The 18,807-nt window shown below is 41.9% G+C and overlaps 1 protein-coding gene across 5 annotated transcripts in view; it reads left to right on the top strand.

The window, feature by feature from the left end:
* Positions 1 to 966: 966 nt before the first annotated feature.
* XPO1 (exportin 1) overlaps positions 967 to 18,807 on the top strand; it is a 39,655-nt gene continuing 21,814 nt past the window's right edge. The window contains exons 1-6 of one of the 5 annotated variants that reach the window (XM_086743998.1): positions 967 to 1,112; positions 1,803 to 1,858; positions 4,023 to 4,078; positions 5,686 to 5,817; positions 9,569 to 9,670; positions 13,577 to 13,649. In XM_086743998.1, coding sequence (XP_086600124.1) covers positions 5,692 to 5,817; positions 9,569 to 9,670; positions 13,577 to 13,649 — 301 coding nt within the window. In that variant the 5' untranslated portion in view covers positions 967 to 1,112; positions 1,803 to 1,858; positions 4,023 to 4,078; positions 5,686 to 5,691. Of the gene's footprint in view, positions 1,113 to 1,272; positions 1,415 to 1,802; positions 1,859 to 2,546; positions 2,565 to 4,022; positions 4,079 to 5,685; positions 5,818 to 9,568; positions 9,671 to 13,576; positions 13,650 to 18,807 lie in introns of those variants that run through there. The other 4 variants (XM_086743997.1, XM_086743995.1, XM_086743994.1 and 1 more) reach the window with 4 other exon arrangements.

Here is an 18,807-nt window from a genome sequence, read left to right on the forward strand (position 1 = left end):
ACGACCACCACCAGGAGGCACTGCGCAAGCGCAGGTGGGGCGAGTTTATGAAAATGACCCCTTGGGACTAATCTTAATACGAAGCGAGGATAGATCATGCATATGTATAGGTGAATTACGAAACTTCATGTATATGTAACACCTGGATGTATAAACTCAAAGTGAGTTGCCGCATCAGGGGGGCACGGTTTTGGCGGGGCTACCCCCCCGTGCTGCCCAGCGCTGAATAAACATACCTACTTTACAATCTTACAGATCGTGGAGTCCGTTTTCCGCACGTCAACACCAAGGCCTCAATCCCTGCGCTGAGCACCCACCCTCACTCCGGAGACGGAGAACGGGGAGGTAAGGCCCACCATCACCACCCAACCCCACGGCACCCCATCAGACAGGGCTTTTTCCCCGAAAAAAAAAAATCTTATCTCTGCGCTCCCACGGGAACAGCCCCCATGGGGATAAGAAAACGGCACCCGAAGGGACGAAAATCCCTTCTCCGAAGGGCCAGCCGCCCCCTCCCGCCATTCCCCCTCGGGCAAGAGCCCACGGCCCTCAACGGTCGCGGCCGCCTGCCCGCGAGCCGCCCTGCCCCTCCCCCGCGCTCAGCAGCGCTAAAAGCCGCGCTCAGGCGCGCGCCGCCACGCCGAAGCCCCGCCGGCCAATGGGAGGGCGGCAGCACCTACACCCGCGGTTTGCGAACTCAAGGCGGGCTCCGTCTTTTGAGTGACAGCTGGGCTCGGCCTGTCAGGCAGCAGAGGCCCGTCCCCCGCGCTGCGCGCAAAACGCTGGTGGCGAGGGGGGCGGATCCCCCCATCACCCCCCCCCCTCCACTAGCTCCCTCCCTCCGCCCCTTCGAGGCGCTCAGCAGATCGACAGGCTCTCCGCCCAATAAGCGCGGAGGCCGCTTGCGCGGCGGCACGGCTCGGGACCAATAGGAGCGGCGGCTGGGCGGAGGCCCGAGGTTTCCAAACGCTCCGCGGCGCCATGGGCTGAAAACTAAACCGAGATGGAATCTCCCAGTCTGAACCGGTTTGAGCCGGTTCCGAGTCTGTGGCATTAGGAGGGGGGGAGAGGCGCCGCGCTCAGTCCCTGCTACCGCCGCCGCCTCCGCCGCCGTGCGTGTGACCTCCTCGTAGGGGGAGCCCGCAGGGGGAACCGCCGGCGCGGCTGAGAGGAGGAGGAGGAGAAGGAGGAGGAAGGGGGGGGGGGGGTGGGAGAAGTTTAGTGCGAGGCCCGGGGGGGGGGTGGGAATGGGGCTGAACTGAGCGTCAGGCCAGGCCGAGGGGAGGGCGGCAGCGACCAGGAGTAGCGAAAAACCCAGCCGTACGGGCCGGGGCCTGGGCAGCCAGCGACGCGGGAGAAGGGAGAGCCAGGGCCCCGCCGAGCCGGAGCCGGGGCAGCCAGGGCCACGAGGAAGGTAGAAGTCCCCTCCGTGTGTCCCCCTCACCCCGCTACCGGAGGCCTCGGCAGGCCGGAGCCCTCCTTTTCCCCAGCGAGAGGAGGGAAGCGCGCCCGGCGGCCTTCGCTGCGGGAAGGCGCGGAGCCGTGCGGCGGGAACCGGGGTGGGGTGGGGGGGGGAGAGCCCGATCGCCCCGGGAGGCCGCGGGCTTCTGCTGGGCGCCTGGTGCGGTTCAGGCCGGGGGGCAGCGTGGGGAGGAGAGGAGCGGTGCTGGTAACAGAGCCGGCGCGAAGGGGCTGCGCTCGCCCCCCCACCCCCCGTTTTTTTTTTCCTCTGAGTTATTTTTGGTGGTGTTTATTTTCCTTTTTTTTTTTTTTTTTTTTTTTCCTTTTTGGCGTGTGGTTAGAAACTTGGCTCGCCCACCCCTACTTTTTGAAGGAAGAGGCTGCAAGAAACACCTAGGTAAGTCAGCGCTCAGGCTGCAGGGAAGGGAAGGGAAGGGGGGGGTGGTTGTTGCGATGGGGGGGGAGAAAGGGTGGGGGAGTGGGAGGGGTACGGCCACGCGTGTGCCTGGCCGTGGGGCGGGGGGGGGCAAGTCTTCGCTGTGAAAGGCTCTGAGGAGAAAGCCTGAGGGCCGGGGGTGTGTTTAAAATGGGGTTTGGGGAGTAGAAACACCCTAGGCCAGGCCGAGCGGAAAGCGGGAGGCTTCCACGGATGCTGGGGCTGCGGGGAGGGCGGCAGCGGGGCCGGGCCGCCCGGCGGGGGCCTTGTCCCCTCGTTAGGAAGGAGCCGAACGGGCTGGGGGAGGGGGGGGGGGTTGGGCTCGGGTAGGGGCAAAACTCGGGACATAATCTGTAAATTATTAGGAGTGGAAGTTTCCAGAAATATTTTGTGTGTGTCTGTGCAGCAGTATCGAAACGTCCGCCTGCATCACGTGGGGGGCCCCTGTATAGAGCGCAGGGCTGGAGCCGAGGGAGGGAGCGGAGGGAGGGAGGGGCTGCGCCGCCGCGGGCCCGCCGAGCTCCGCAGGGCCCCGGCCCGCCCGGCCGCCGCCCTGGCCTCCGCTTCTCCCGGTGTCCCGTCCCGTCACCCGACCCCGGCTCCACCTCACCCTCCACCCGGCCCCAGCTTGGCGGCGGGGAACCGAGAGGGAAGGCCTCGGCGCTGGGTGGGTGGGTGTGTGTGAGCGATGGCGGGGGTGCTCCCTGCCGAAAAGGAACGCGCCGAGGTGTCGAGGGGGAGGGAGGAGGTTGTTGGCGGAGCGGTTTTCTTTCGTCTCGTACGCGGCCACGCGTGTGTGAAGCGGGGAGGGGAAGGAGTCGTTTTCGTTGCCTGTGTGTGAAGTGTAAGGTGAATGCGTGCGTGGTGTGCGCTCCCTTTTCGTACCGTGCAGCGGGAGGAATTTACAAGTGATGCAACTCGTCGTTGGAAGAGGGTACTGGGGCGGGAATTCGCTTGCGTTCAGTAGCGGAATTGCATGCTTAGGAACGGGCCAGTGACTCCTAGGTGTGGGATTTGTCGGTTTTTTTTTTTCCCCCTTTTAATCGCTGCCCCCAAGGAGCTTTGAGTAGCTGTGTTGAAGGCGCTCTTTGCGAATGTTCAGCGTTTCTTACCATTGAAATGTATGCCGTTATTCCTGAGCGCTACACGCTCAAATGAATCAGGCATATCATAGTAAGCTAACTTGTGTTAAAGGTCCGGGGTCATCGAGAGTTGGGATAACTGTGTAAACAGTGCTGTAAATGCAGTTCTTTTGACCTTCGGTAGATGTCAGGTTCTTGCTGTGTTGTAGTTCAGATATTTTGGTTTTTTTAAAACTTTTCTTTTGTTTCTGTTTCCCGATTTATTGGTGGTGGTGAAGAATTGGTTAGTAGTGGTGATTCTTAGAGATGAGATTTAAAGCTGCTCTGGGATTCAGGCATGATGGGGGGGGAATATCAGAGTATAGTAAATGAAAGATCATAAGCTTCATGTGGGTACAGTGTTAGGAGTAGGAAATGGAGTTGATTGCAGTTGGTGTTGACCACAAAGCCGCCATTTCTGTATTTCAGTTTGTGAGTAGGTAGGTCATTTTGAAGATAATGCTGGGAGTGGCAAAGGGCCTTACTCAAAACATTTCCTTTCTGCTTCCATGTGGTTAATAACTTCTCTTGGTCACGTGGCTCCTCGTTGGTGCTCATAGGGCTGCGTAAAAACCACCAAAAGAGGCTTAAATCTGAAATGAATGGCCCTACCTAAGCAACAACTGATATACAACACTTACTGTCGCTTGAAAACCGCTTTCCCAGCTCAGGGTTCAACCACGGAAGCCAGATGTGAACAGAAAGGGGTGTGCCTGAAAGCACGCGTGTCTGGTGGGAGTATGAACTGCTCCGAGCTGAAAAGCATATTATTTGGTGAAGTTTCCTTCTAGTAGGGCTGCTTCCTCCTCCCATGAAGTTTTCAAGTGTCCTTCTGAGATAAAAGAATGAAATAGGCCTTCCCTGCTGTTCTGTTTCTCACTTCCATACTTAATGTTGCCATTTTGAAGACTTCAAGAGTTGAGGAGGGGAAAGGACAGATGTGGAGTGTTAGTTTTAATATATTTTGTTTTCTACTTGATTTTTATTTCCTTCTGTTTTTACAGGTAGGTGTTGTAAAAAGGCTGCCTGGATGCTGAGATGGAGCCCTCAAAATAATTGTGTTAGTGTAGTAATACTAATGAAATTTGTTGTTTTACTGCAAAATACAATTAAAATGTTTGGGTTTTGAAGTTAATATCTCTCTGTATAGAAGTAAATGAAATTGCAAATACACATGTCTAAGCCAAAGATTTTTCTTGTCTGTATGCTACTGTAGGACTTTCACTTAATTAGTAATTACTGGAGTTGAGGCACAGGTTTGTCTTGCTCTTTCCTTTTGAGCATGACTTAAATATGTAAGACATACAATGCATTCTCATTTACACATGGAGTTATGTAATAAGAGCAGATCTGACTTCTAGCTTACTCAGAAGAAGGGGTTGGCTGGGCCTATGTGGGGGGCTGTTTCTGGAAGAGTTTGAGGTTGTAGCTTTCTGAGTACGCAGACAGCTCTAGTGTAACTTTTTGAGTGATCCTGCAGTTGTCCAGACTTCTGGCTGTTTCTCAAGTGAGCAGTTTTAGCTGCAATTTCTAGGAAAGGTTGTTTACAGAAGATGCTGAAAAGGAGGGTGAATGGCAGGAGGGTTGCTGTGGAGGAGGGGGTAGGAATACGTGTTACAGTTGCCAGTGACTCTGAGAAGGGGGCAATAAACTTGATCAAATGCTTCCAGCATGGGGGTTGATGCAAAAAGCTTCGAGTACAATTTATGATCCACAATTCTATGACTTCTGGCTTATTTTCTTGCTTTTTTTTTTTTTTTTTTTTTTGCGATTGCCTTTATCTTGTACCGGTAAGCATCTGGTAAGCATCTCACATGCACACCCACGATCACACACACTCCACCTGATTTCCTTTGCATAATATTGAGGCTGCTATATCTAGGACAAAGAGTTAATGCATGTGTTGCTGGTTTTGTGGGACCTGAAACCTCTAGTAGAATTCCATTTCAGTTTGAAGTGATCTAGTGCGGTACACGGAGTAACTTGCTGACTTAACTGTCCCCTTACTTCATCCTCTCAAAATGCCTTCAGTCAGCTTCCTTAGTTTCAGTGGTAATTTTTTACTTGTATGTAGTTAACTTGTAAGTTTTTTTTTTTTTTTCCTACAAGTATTTGAAAAATGCCCTCTGGCTAACTTCTTACTGTGTATGTAGATCGTATTTCACATCTGCAGCCAATGCCTCTGCAGCTCTAAAAGCAGCTTTTGCTTTTAGAGCTGATCTTCTAGATGTGCATGTTGGCCTCAGAAACTCAAAATCCAACTGAGATTGCGAGTATGGGTTTTGGTTGTAACGATACTGGATATTTCTGCCAGCAAACTTCCTGGTTTACATGTGTTTAGGGAGCGGTAGGGGTTGATACTTGCTTTGAAATAAGTTTTAGCTTGCTGATAATACAGCCTGTTGACTAGTCAGACTGTTGTGTGTTACACCTGCTGAAGACCCTGAGAATTTAGCTGGGTAGCAATGTGTGAATTTGTCAGGAAGAGTTTGTCCTGCTACTTGCTAAGCAACTGAAGGAGTGTTGTATTAGTGCTATCTAGTACTGGTAACATAGCTCATCTCATTCAAATGAGATACTTAAGCTGAAGCACTTGCTTTACAGCTACATCTAATAATAACTTCTTACTAATAATTTGTTTTTAATTTTTTTTTTTTTTTTTTGCAGTAATCTATGCCAGCAATTATGACAATGTTAGCAGACCATGCAGCTCGTCAGCTGCTGGATTTTAACCAGAAACTGGATATCAATCTCTTGGACAATGTGGTGAACTGCTTGTACCATGGAGAAGGCGCGCAGGTAATGTGGACCTAGAACCTACATTTGTTGACCGTGTTTAACCTTATAACAGATCACTGGAGCAAAATTAATTAACATCCATAAAAATCAGTAATATTAGTGAATTTATTCTGCTAGTGACTGGAATATGACTAGTAATTCACATGTCCTGGTTTAAAGGCAGGCCTCATGTCATGGGCATTGAAATGACACTTCGAAAAATGTTAGTTTAGTGTGTGTTCATTTCTAGTATGCCTTCTGCTGTTGAAAGGTGTGAGCAAGTACAGTTTGGTAAGGGCACTTCTGCTTGCACTTTGTCTTCTCTGACTTAGTTCTTCAAAAAGATCTGAGTTACCCGTTACTTATTAGCATGAACGGGATTGTGAAGCCATAAATTCAGTGTTGGCTTCACTGAAGGATTGCATAAAAAAGAAGAATCGGAGTGATGTTATTACTGTGTTTGTACTTACAAAGAAGCAGGTCGCACACATTGAAGAGGAGAGTTTGTCCTTTTTTGTGTCTGGGTTTTCTTCCCCATTGCTGTTTGTCTGCACAGATTCTTCTTGCAGTCTTTTCTTTGGACTTAGTGCGAATTGTGAAGTCTAAGTTTAAACTGGGGGAATGTCTGCATTTGTGTGTTGGCATAGATTGTCTTGAAAGTGGATCTTGTTATTCCTTTTATCTATTTCTTTAACTACTTTGGAAATAAAAGACTTAAATGTTGAAACCAAGTATTGCTACAAGGATGTTGGCATAGTTCCTCTTCTGGCAAATTTTAATTGTTCATGCTTAACAAATTGGGAGTTTCAGTGTCGGGCATCTCTTACTAACATATTCTTGCACAACAATAAGAAGTGAATTGAAATAAGACGCAGTAGCTGATGCTCTTCTATTTCTTCCAGCTGTTAGAATAGACCATAATATACTTGCTGATACTTTTTTTTTCTGTATCTCTCTTTAAGCAAAACCCCAAAAAACCCAAAAGCCTTTATAGGGCTTACTAATGTGAATTCCTACAGGTTCTGAAATACTATGCTGATTTTTTTTGAAATATTTCTATTTTGAGTTTCCTAAATTCAAATAGTTACTAGCTGTGGTTTGTTTTTTTTTTAAATGATCATATGATGGAAAACTGCTTGTAGCTTTTGCCTTAAAAGTATGGACTCTCCTGAGTGCTTGTTTTTGCAAGTGATCTGTTAGTTTACTGTACTGCCTTTCAAAATAGGTGATTCCTATAGTATTGTTTGGTTTGAATGGGGTTTTAAAAGTTGGGAAGGTTTATAAGGAGAATAGAGGATTAACACTAACTGCTATGATCAAATTGCTATTGTTCTGGTATTGTGAGAAGTTGCTTCACTTCAAACAGCTGAGTATAGTCTCTGGTATTGAGAAAATTAATGCAATAAGAAGCAAAAATTCAAGAGGTGGCACTTAACTGGCAAAAGCGAATTATGATATAACTTAGTTTAAATACATGTACTAATATGTGTCACTTAAATGAAAATTTGGTTTGCCTTTTCAGTACATTTCCAAAGGTGGAGACACATTTCAGTGAGTCTGCGAGCTCTTACCTCTTCCAAGGAGTTCAGAAGTTCCTGTGGGAAAAAACGCTTCTCCGTGGAGCTTGGCAGCTCAAATCATGACTTAAAGGGTGACAGGAATAATAGAAGTTGAGGAAACTAAATATTAAAATGGGGAGATTAGAGGTGGTTTGCCTGGAATAGATTAGGGTAAGGTTAGGATAAAAAAAGTTGTAGAATGCAGCCTGAGTGACCCATGCTGAACTTGATTTCAGATTCACCTGTCTCCTCCTTCTGCTTAATTCTTATCTCTGCTTGCAAAACTCTTTATCTTCTGATCTATATTAGGCAAGAAAGAAGCTCTTTTCTGTCCTAGACTTATACATTTTTTTTTTCCTGTTCTTAGCTTTTTTTTGGTATGCAACACATGACCAAAGAGACTTCAGACAACTTGTAGATGTTTACCTGGATTCATCCCAGACTTTTAATTCCATTGGTCTCTTAGACCTTCACATGTCCGGAAGGTTTATTTGCTACCTGATTTTCTTTTTGGTAGCAACAACACAGTGAGGTTTCGATTGTGAATAAGCATTGCTGTTAAATTTATAGTGTTTTTATGAAACCACAGGAATTGATACCCAGAAAAGGAGTTAGCGGGTAGGAGAGCAAACTTTTCGGTGCTTGGGAGAGGAATATTGAGTCTCTGTTTTGTTAGTGTTAAAATTTGATCCTATGATATGTCAACAGTATTAGAAGCACTAAGGAGGCCAGTATAAAAACACACCCAGGTTGAACCTGGAAGTAGTACAGCTATTCTTTCCCTCTTGTATTAAACTGCATCAGAAGTGCTGATTTTTTAATTTTTTTTTTAATTTTTTTTTTTTTTAAAGCTCTGATGTCATGTTGTGAGAATATGGTTGTACTGCTTTTGGACTTAAAAGGAATATTTGTGTGGTACTTCTTCGTATCAAATCTACAGGGACTTACTTGCTAGTCAGAGTCAGTATCAGACTGGGAATTGCTCAGTTGTATTAAGCAGGGATGCAAGTATTGTACAGATATTTTAGGCATCCTTGCTCTTTGCTGTTGTACCTTTCAGTTCTAATTTGTGTATCCAATTTGTATTTCTTGCATTATCCTTACATAGATTTTGGGTCTTGATGGGGTTTTTGTCTGACTGAAAATATACATTTTCTTACACCAGTTGATGATTAGCTGAAGTATGTCATTGTAGCACACTGGAAATCTGCATAGCTGTAGTAAGTTCGAAGTGTTGAAGTTAATCCTGAAGTAAAGCTTTAACTGCTTTCTGTTGAATTCGCTGTAAGGTGGAGTGAAATAATGAACTAAGTTCTGTTAGTTGTGGTGGAAAACGTTCATCCTGTTGATAAGACAATGTCTAATGCTTGTAGGTAAAAAAATTTCAGAAAGAGTTGTCAGTACACTGCATTTTTGGAAATGCATAACATCATTTGGCTCCCTAAAGGGGGGGGGGGGGGGGGGAAACAACCCCAAAACAATTTATAGACGTCCAGGCTTTTGAAAAGGATGGCTAAAATGAATTCAGCTATTTCGGTGTGTAATTGCTTCAGACAAAGTTTTGCAAGTTACTAAAACCATATTGTCTAGTATAGTAATTGGTAATGTTCATCCCAAGAAAAACCATTAGCGTGACCAACTCCCTTCCTCCTCCCCAGTCAGTTTTTATTATTGATTTTAAGCTGTTAGATACGTCAAAGGATTCCTTGGAAGCAGGGCTTGGAGACCTCTAGTGCTCTGCTCTGTGGTTCTTCAAAATAAAATCAACAGTTCCTACATCAACAACTTTACAGCGTGGTACAGTACTCTTTAAACTTGGTATTTTATATGAATTCTTCCAGAAAATTTGGATGCCCTTGAATGAAATTATATCTAGATGACTTTCTTGAAGGGGAGAAAACTTAATTCCCTGGTATGTTTTCCTTGTGTGCTGTTCTCACATGTTCACTGCTGGTCTGATGAATCATTCAGTATGAAAGAATGGAAGTAGGTAAATGACTGTCTTGCATCAAAGTGGTTTTGGAGTTCGGTTGTTAATAAACTTCAACTGTCACACAGAAGGAGACTTAAGGGACTTGTTGCTCCAAATTGAGTTCTGCCTAACTCTTGAATACGTGATTTAAAGACGTGTTCTGTATTAATGTCTTCACTGACTGTATAACTTTTTAAATAGTCTAATACTAATACTTTTTTTTAATGAAACTTGCTTTTAGCAAAGAATGGCACAGGAGGTCCTGACTCACTTAAAAGAACATCCTGATGCGTGGACAAGAGTTGATACTATTTTGGAGTTCTCTCAGAACATGAATACCAAAGTAAGCAAATGAACTTTTATTTATTTGGTTTTCCTCTTTCTTCCATTCATAAACTTTGAGGAAGGTATCTCATTTTTAGCCATAGACTGAATGTCTATGTTTGAATCAAGAAAAACTACTTTTTTAATTGTCTTGTTCCCAAAGTTGGCTTTAAACAAGAACTTTAAATGAACAAAATATTTAAGCCTGTTTTTACTTTGAGAAGAGTTTTTCTCCTTTTTTAAAAAAAAAAAAAAAAAAACAACAAAACCAAATGAGATAAATTGGAAATACAGGGTTTTTTTCAAGGCACATACAAGCATAATGCCAGTTCCAAGGATTGGTGTGTGTCTGTGTACATTGAAGTAGTGAAAAGTCTCCTAGAGTCACATTTTGTCCTTGGGTAAGTGCCTGGCTGGTTTTGATCATAATGAGAGCCATGTGCACGTAACTGAGGAGAGAATTTGTCCCTAGGTGCGTTAAAGACAAAATAGAAACCTTATTAGGCCAAGATTTTGAGCAATCAATGAATGTTAAGCACCCCAAACTCTTTGTAGTAGGAGATTAGTCTTTACTAATACGCAGAACACATTTGCTTTGTACTGCTGTTTTAAATCCATCCATCATGGTCAAGACTAAAATGGGCGGCATTCAGGGTTTTTTTACAATTTAAAATGCTTTACCTAAGACTTCTGAAGTTTGAACCGAAAAGTTGATTGAAATGTGTTTTCACTGTCTTAAGTTTGATGATGATTATCTCAAATAAATGACATGCATGTTTTTCTGCTTGATACACGCTGTGTTCGAACAGAAAATAGTCGTGTTTGGATATTTCTGAAATCAGGCGCTATTCATGAAACGATTCCATTTTTCTCATTGTTCTCTGAAGTTTAGGGGAAAACAGTTTAAAGAACTTCCTCAAAGTGCTAACCTTTAAGTAACAGTGTTTGCCTGTTTGCTTGCCTGGTAAACTTTGCTTTTTATACTGACAGACGTTACTAATGTTTAAGTTGATTTATCAACAGTATTTTTAAAAACTCAAATTTGTCTTGTGAAAAATGAGATGATTAGAGGAACAGAAAGAAAGCAACAGGTAAAGAATTCTTCAATTTACATAAATTGCAAATGATTTGGTGCTAAATTTATGCACTATGACATTTGGCTTTTATGCAATCATATTTTTTTCTTTAATTAAAGCTGTTAACACTACCTGATATTAATCATAATGTTCCATTATGTTGATTGCTTGTAATAGGAAGAAAAGGGGTGTCTTCCTGTGCAACTGACACAGCTAGGCTTTGACGGCAGGCCTCCACAAGGTCTACCCTTTTGATTCCCTTTAACTGAATTCTGTTCATCAATTGTTTTTGTTTCTTGGGAGGTGGGAGGGAAAGGGATTCGGTGCATAGAATAAGTAATAAGGGTACCATAGAAATTTCTACCATAGGGATCATTTCATGCTTTTTTTCAGTCTTTGCTGTTATCTGTCCCTCATCTTCATAACTGGGCAGTGAATTGCTATTAGACAAATAAAAACAAGCAAACCAAGAGCAAATGAGTTTTTAAAGACTTCTATTTTATGCACAGCGTAAATGTGTTCACATGTACTTTTGCAGTAGTTGATTAAAAAGTACACTTCCGATAGTTCAAATGGCAAAACTTGTAGTTGGCTTCAGTGACTTTTTTTTGGACTTGGTGTATCTCATTACTGATAGCAAAAACTAGAACCGTGAAATCAAATGCAGCTTGAAAACAGAATAAAAAACCCAGGAAGCCTGTTGCAGAGTGTTCAGGCGGGCTGATGAAGCCTTCAAACATGGTATGACAAGAAGGATGTGTAGGTGAAGATTGTATACAGTGATTGTTGTTACTGCTGCCGTTTCATTTCATGCACGAGTGTTAGGAGAAATGAGTGTTACTAATACTGAGGAAGGGATGAACAAGACACTAGCAGAGGGCAGAATTGAAGTCACATGTACAAAAGAATGAGTAGAAACTTAGTGTGAACCTCTTCACAGTTTAAGGTACGTGAATCTGAATTAGATATTTGAGCAGATAAATTGAGGGATAGGTGTGGCATATGGCTAGAGCAGTCTGTCCTTTTCTTCAGCTTGGAGGAAATCGTAAGCAGGGGAGATAAAAAGACTAAAGATGAGGTCTGTCCTTAGTTTATGTCAGGATTTTAATTTAAGTTTTCTTTGGTCATTTAGTACTTTTGTAAAATGAAGCTAGACTTGCCATTCTCGTCTTAAAACCTAAATTAGTTGACTTGTGGAAAAAAATTTGGAAGCAAAACTGACTAGTTGTGGATGCTATTAATTCCTGTGCCTGTAGGATCTAGAAACTTAAGTAGAGTTTAGATCTGCTTCTGGAAAGTTAGCTCTGTCTGATACCAATGTTCATACTTTCAATGTTAGAGGCTTTTATAAGCATGTTTTGCTGGCTCTGGCTGGATCAGGTGCAGGTAGTGTCTATAAATCTATAGCAGTGGCTGAAATAGTTTCCTGTGAAGTGAAGCATTTTGCTTAAGAATGTTTTCATAGATTTTCCTATATGAACATTTCCTTGATTTCATTTAGCTTTTATGTTAAGTAAATTTACAGATTAAAATTTAGTTGATAAACTTCTGCTGCTGGCCATAATGAAAAAAAATACCTTGCCAACTTCCTGTTAATGCACAATTTTTCTTAGCGCCCAAGAATCTGGAAGGTGACAGAATATTTTGCAAATGCAGATTGAACGCGTGAAGCTTGTGGGAACTTGGGTCGGATAGAGAAGCAAAGGGATGTAGGTTATGCTAAGATGAGAACAGCAAAAATGGTATTTTAATCCAATGTAGTTTGGGACAGTCTACATTGTGTTTTTTTTTAATTATATTGAAGTTTATATGATCCCTTTGGTTGAAATACTAATGATCCTACTTTGTATAACAACTAACCATTTTAAAGAGGAACTCTTGTTCTCAGCCAAAACTTTTAACTGTGAAAACCTGAGTTTACCTTTCAGGCATTGATGCACTATTTTTTTTTTTCCTTAATCCACTGCAGATAAAGCAAATGTAAAACTCTTTGTCCCCTTTTCTCTCCTGTCTATTCATGCTAATGGGGTTTTACATCTTAAAGTTCTTGGATGATATAATTACAAACTTCTTTCCCTGTTACTGTGAGTTGGCAGTAGGGACAAAAGGGCAGAGGGACTGGCCTTACCGATTACTTTGCAAACATAATGGTTTTGGGTAAGAACATAGGAAGGAATTCCTGAAAGGTAAAAGGATTTCCAAGAGCTTATTCCCACTTGTATTATTCTTTGACTGAGCACAAAAGTTCATCTTAAATTGTAGAAATAGCTGCCATATTGGGGCGGGTATTAAAATGAAATAAACCTGTGGGTTGTCTTGCTGTTCCTAAAGTAACACACCAGTGAAGTTTGGGAAATACTTCCTTTAGAAAGTGCCAGTGTCAGGACATGTGATGCTAAGACAATTTTTTTTTTTTTTTCCAGCTCTTAGAGGAACGATAGGAAGCTTGAGACCATCCAAGCTGCTAAATATTTTAGGAGCCTGGTTGTGTTAATACTTGAACATATGAGCAGTCATTTATGATGCAAATTCCTATCTGGCTGCTACTTTCTCTTCTCCAGATAGCCAAAATTGTCTGCCAGAGGGCTTTTCATTATTATTTTTTTTTTCCTCCCCTCCTGGTGTGAGCATGATCAAACAGCAGGACTTAGTGTAGTGAAGAATAAAACAAGAAAAAAAAATGCATGAAACCTCAGTAAATGGGTGAATAGACATATATTTAATAAAATTGTTAGTTTAATAATCTTGAAGTCTTAGATGTTAAGTGTGAGTGTCTGATTGAATGAGAGTCCTGAAAGTTAGTTAGTCCTACAGTAATGTACTCACATTTTGTTCTTCTCCAATTTCAGTATTATGGACTGCAAATCTTGGAAAATGTGATAAAAACAAGATGGAAGATTCTTCCGAGGAACCAGTGTGAAGGTAGGGAGAAATTTTTTGTCTTCTCCTCTTAACTTTGTGTATTAACTGAGATTTAGACTATCAGTCCCCATGTGAGTAATTTTCAGCCTCAAATACTATTAGGCTAGTAACTTTTTGTCATGTAGTAAGACCGCCTGTGCTTTTCTGGATGAAGAAACTGTCTTTGCCTTTTGTGATAGTGGTCTCAGTGGAATGGTGAGCACCTGAAATCGGTGAAAGCCGTGGGAAGGTAAAAGATGTGGCTCATAGTTTTGTCAGTTAAGTGTTATACTGACTTACAGACCAAACTTACCTGAAGAGATCTAACCCGTGGCAGCTTCTTAAGTTAGCTCCTGGCTTTGAGGTAGAGATTTTCATTCTCTGTACTTGGCACACAGGAGGCTCTCTTCAGCCTGTCTGGGCTGTGTATGCAGCCCCACCAGTATGCTCTCATTTTTCTGATAGACTCTCTCGTGTGTCTGGTAGCACATGTAGATTTATGTGACTTTAAAGATTATAAGCCGTCATAATTATTTAAAAATAGAAGCAGTAAGTTAATGCATAGTCTTGCCTATTTTACGGGTCATTCACTGTGAGGGTGGCGAGGCACTGGCACAGGTTGCCCAGAGAAGCTGTGGATGCTTCATCCCTGGAAGTGTTCCAGGCCAGGTTGGATGGGGCTTTGAGTGACCTGGTGTAACAGAAGGTGTCCCTGTTCAGGGCAGGGGACTTGGAACCAGATGATCTTTAAAGTCCCTTCCAACACAGACTGTTCTGTGATTCATTCTTTTATGCAGTGAGATACTAAAAAGTCTGCTTTTAATAGTATTTTAAATGTTTATGAAGCTAGATTGTTGTAACTGGAAGTGCACTGTAGGGCAAACCCCAGTCTTCTGTCATTGCAAGGAATCTTAAAATAAATGCTATGTTTTGGGGTTTTTTGGGTTTTTTTGTTTGTTTTTTTTTTTTTTTTTTTTCTTTTATAGCTTGCAATGTGTGTTGAAATTTAGACAGTAGCTTTAGTAAATTGAGGTACCTCTATGGTACAGGATTAGTGCTTTTTCACTTAGCTTTCCGTCAGGTCATGATAACGTGGACTTCAAAACATTAAGTACAGCTACTTTAAATTCTTGCCATGGAATGTTGTCACCATTCTGTACTTGGCTTTTTAATAAAAGCTGGTTTTGGAACTCATTAAAGTTAGTCCAAATTTCTGTGTTCTGCTGTGAACTTTTATTAACAATGCTAAGGTGTGCTTTAAATTTTTACTGCCAGTGCTTAGGTTCTGAAACTGTATTGATTGAAATGTAATTGTAAATGTCGATGACAACAAATGCATAGAGGGCGACTTCCACATTTTTGTGATCATTATTCTTCTTGCCTTTCCCCCCACTCCTTCTAACTATGGGTTGACAGATAAAGCATAGCTCTTTTTGAAGGTGGAAGTAAGGTTTCACGTTTGTTCTACTGTTGGAAACAGACTTGCAGGCTTCTGGGAAGCAACTTCAGCTAAGGCTCAGAAACAACTATGTCCTTTTGAGAAACTAAGGGAGCACCCTGAAGTTAAGTCTTCTGCGTGCTTTTAATAACTAAGAGTATCTCAAGTCATGTCTTGTTCCATTCCGGACTATAAGCACTTAGTTTCAGCATTTGGAAGGTGTTCTGCTCAAGTCTTTCGCTGTGGGAGCAGGGCAGGAAGAAATGAAGGAGTTGGTAGTTTGAAGCAGTTAGCTTACTACTGTCTGCTGATGAACTGAGGTGTAGTAGTCTCACAGAAGTGGACTTTGATAATTTGGAACTAAGCAAGTGCCAAACGCAGAATATAATTCAGTATTTGTAAGTCTTAAAAGGACATGCTCTTAATGCATAGAATAGATGAGAAATAGTGGTTGTAGGATGAGGATGCTGCATGTGCCTTGGGTCCTGTTCTCATCTGTTTTTGAGATGCCAAGTGAATACTGGATACATGGATTAAATGAATTGTGGAATGATACATTTGAGTTGATGTCACAGATTTTTGTTACTTGACTGTTTGCAGCCATGGTAGTACTGTTTGATTCCTGCCATCTGAGAAGGGGCAATAACTATAGCTTGATACCTTACAGTGGAAAATAAAGTTAATGTCTGTAGTTGTGCAATCAACTCGAAGTATTCTATTCTTCTTTTTCCTGGGCTTTGTACTTCTGAAGACTCCAGAGTAAAAAAGTCCTTCATCCTAACAAATGTATGTCTTTAGTTCAACCTTTTGAGATATTTTCCCTTTCACAGAGCCAAACTAAAATTGTGAAATTTACTTTTATCTTCACATTTTAGGGGAATTGAGTTAGTTGGCTTTTACTTGTCTGATTTCTCTTGTACATCAGTAGAAGAGGAACCCAATATATTTAGGGTACCCTGGCATTTGATCCATTTTGGCCTCAGTGGTGTAGGAGGGAGAAACAATGTTGCATCTCTAATCCAGTTTAATCTAGTCTGTGGTGATGGTTGGTTTTTTTTGTGTGTGGGTGGGTTTTTTGTTTTGTTTTGTTTTCCCCCTTTTGGCTGATGATATTGGCTGGTACAAAAGAACTGCTCCAGAGTTTATTCAGACAGTTTGATTACCTGGGAGATCAGAAGACTGGTTAAATTGAGGTTTCCTTGATTCTGACTCCAGTCATTCCTTTAGTTGACAGGATTTTCCCGTTTGAAGTGTAACTAGTAAAATATGGGTGCAGGAAACTGAAACTTGGTATAACAAAGTAATGCTAAGTAACAAAGCAATTCATGCAGGTGGTAAATCACTTAATTTTAACTTAAATCTTACTTCATAAAACTTACCATGTCTGATTTGATTTGTGTAGTACATACAGCTGACAGATCTTACTTTTGGTTAAGATGATACTAAGTCCATTTTGAGAAAATACTCTTTTCCTCTTGTAGCAATAGCAGTGCTTAACAGTTGAAGTTACAAGTAGACTCGAGCTGTCAGTGGACAAAAAAGATATTGAAACAACCTACCTGAAAATTCTTGGAGAAATAAAATGATGTCATTAATTACAGAGCCTGAAGTGTAACCTTTTTCTGACTTTTTGTTTTTTTCTTTCCCCTAGCTGTTCCTCAGGTTGCACATCAGAATCACTTGTTGGGCCCTGAGGTTAGCCAGGGTTTTATCGCTTCTGTCTGAATGCTGGGAGGTTTTAGCTTCCAGCCTGGAATTCCAGACGCCAGCAGGAAAATGTTTTCTTCAGATGTGTTCTTTGCACTTGAAAGTCCGTTTTTAAGTTTGCTTTTATTTTAAAATAGCTTTTAGTCTTGAGCTCTTCTGTCCCCAGTACCTTTTAATTTGTAAAAAGTTTTTCTGTTCCTCATGTGTCATTGATTTTTAAGGTTGAGGATTGTAAGCACTTTGGGAAAGTTCATCTGTGTCTTCCCATAATTCTAAACCAGGAATTGGGCAAAACGATTTACAGTTCTAAAATACTTACATGACTACTCTGCTTTTTCTTGTTCTTGAACTTTTTTGTTTGCTTTTCGGAGTTAGCAGTTTGAACCAATTGCTGACCTGGTTATCTAGACAAAAGCGGAATTTATGGAGCATAGAACTAGTAAAATTCAGTTAAATGAGGTGCCTGGCCTGCATGTTCAGCTGTCAGGCATGTTCAGCAGTAGACCGTAGCAATGGGGTTAGACTTGCTCTTTATGATGCGTTTAGGCTCTAAGAGAATGCTTTGGCTTGCTCCTGTATGTGTACAGATGATGTAATGTGGTTTGCATTCAAACCTTACTGAGGCCGCCGTAGTGAAAGGCGGGTGGCATATTCCAGAACATCCCGTACAGTGGTGAACTTGGCTTATTTCCAGGGTATTGTACTATCATTCTCAAGTAAAAATTCTCAGTTTACTGAGGTGACAATAAATTGCTTTAAACTCTCATACTCTGTGGAGTTGATTGTTTAATAATGCTTAGAAGGGATGTCATTTGATTAAAGTGCTGTGGTCTTAATAGGATTTTCTCTTCCTGTGTGAAAACCTGCCTAGAAATAAAGGCTTCTTGGTCTTCCAGTGTAGTGATATGTTTCATTAATCCTACAATGTAAAATGAAATTACGTTCCTGTGAACAGAGCAAGCCTGTCTGGAGTGTTTTGAGTTGGAGTGGATAAGCACTTCTTCATTATGAAACCTAAATTGCTTGTACAACTTTTCTCATTTTGAAATGAGGAAAAAAAGTTAACTGTTCAGAGAGATGCAGTTTAGTGGCTCACAGGAAGTTCCTAGAGTTGGCTGTAAAGCTTCTGATGTAGTGGAAGCTGCTCTAGAATAAATTTTTCTGTGGCATGATTAGATATTTTAATGGAAATTTCTGGCCTGCTTCATGAAGAGGTTGTTTTTATTCTCTGTAATGAAGGGGGAGTGAGCTACGTGGCACTTCTGTATGTCGAGGAGAAGAAAAGCTGTATGCCTTTTTCAAAATTTTTTGTGAATTAGAATTTGTTTTCTGAAAAGCAAATAGATAATAGATTCCTTGGGTTTACCACTAACAGGGAAAGATGATTTGTGGGAGAATCTTGGGATTACTTAAACGGTTTAGTATAAGTGTGTATGCATACAAACATCCCTGGAGGGGACAAATCCGGTTTAGGATTTGAAATTCTAATGTTGGTTTCAGAATAATGTAAATTTGCTGAGTTGCATTGTCCGCTTGCTTCATTTATGCCTCTTATTCTTTAATATAAGCAAAGAATTAGTTAATTCTAGTAAAGTAGTGTAAACTTGCATCTGCAGTGTTAGTTACGATAATTTTCAATGCTTGTTAAATGTTTGTGCTCTGTAACTGCAGGAGAGGATATGCTTGTATGTCTTCAGTACAAGAAGTGGTTTTGTCTGCAGGTGTGTGCTTGCTGACTGTGCATTCATAGTGATGTGCTGTGTTTTGGTTATGATAGGAACCTCTGAGCGTAGCTCACACAGCCTAGATGAAATGTAATTGCTTCTAAAAGCACGCTCAAAGATTAAACTGTAGGATATGTCATACTCAAGTTTAGACTGCAGAACTTAATAATATTGGATAATGTGGTGTTCCTCACTGTCCCGATCCAGCTCTAACCATTAGATACCTTGGGTTACCTGTGAAAATACTTTCCCTCCAGAAAGTATTTCAATTCTACTGTATATTTGCCTCTCTGTAGAGGAGTAACTTTCA

The sequence above is a fragment of the Chlamydotis macqueenii genome, chromosome 3 (genome assembly GCF_036417535.1).
Source record: "Chlamydotis macqueenii isolate bChlMac1 chromosome 3, bChlMac1.mat, whole genome shotgun sequence".
In the NCBI taxonomy this organism is placed as follows: domain Eukaryota; kingdom Metazoa; phylum Chordata; class Aves; order Otidiformes; family Otididae; genus Chlamydotis; species Chlamydotis macqueenii.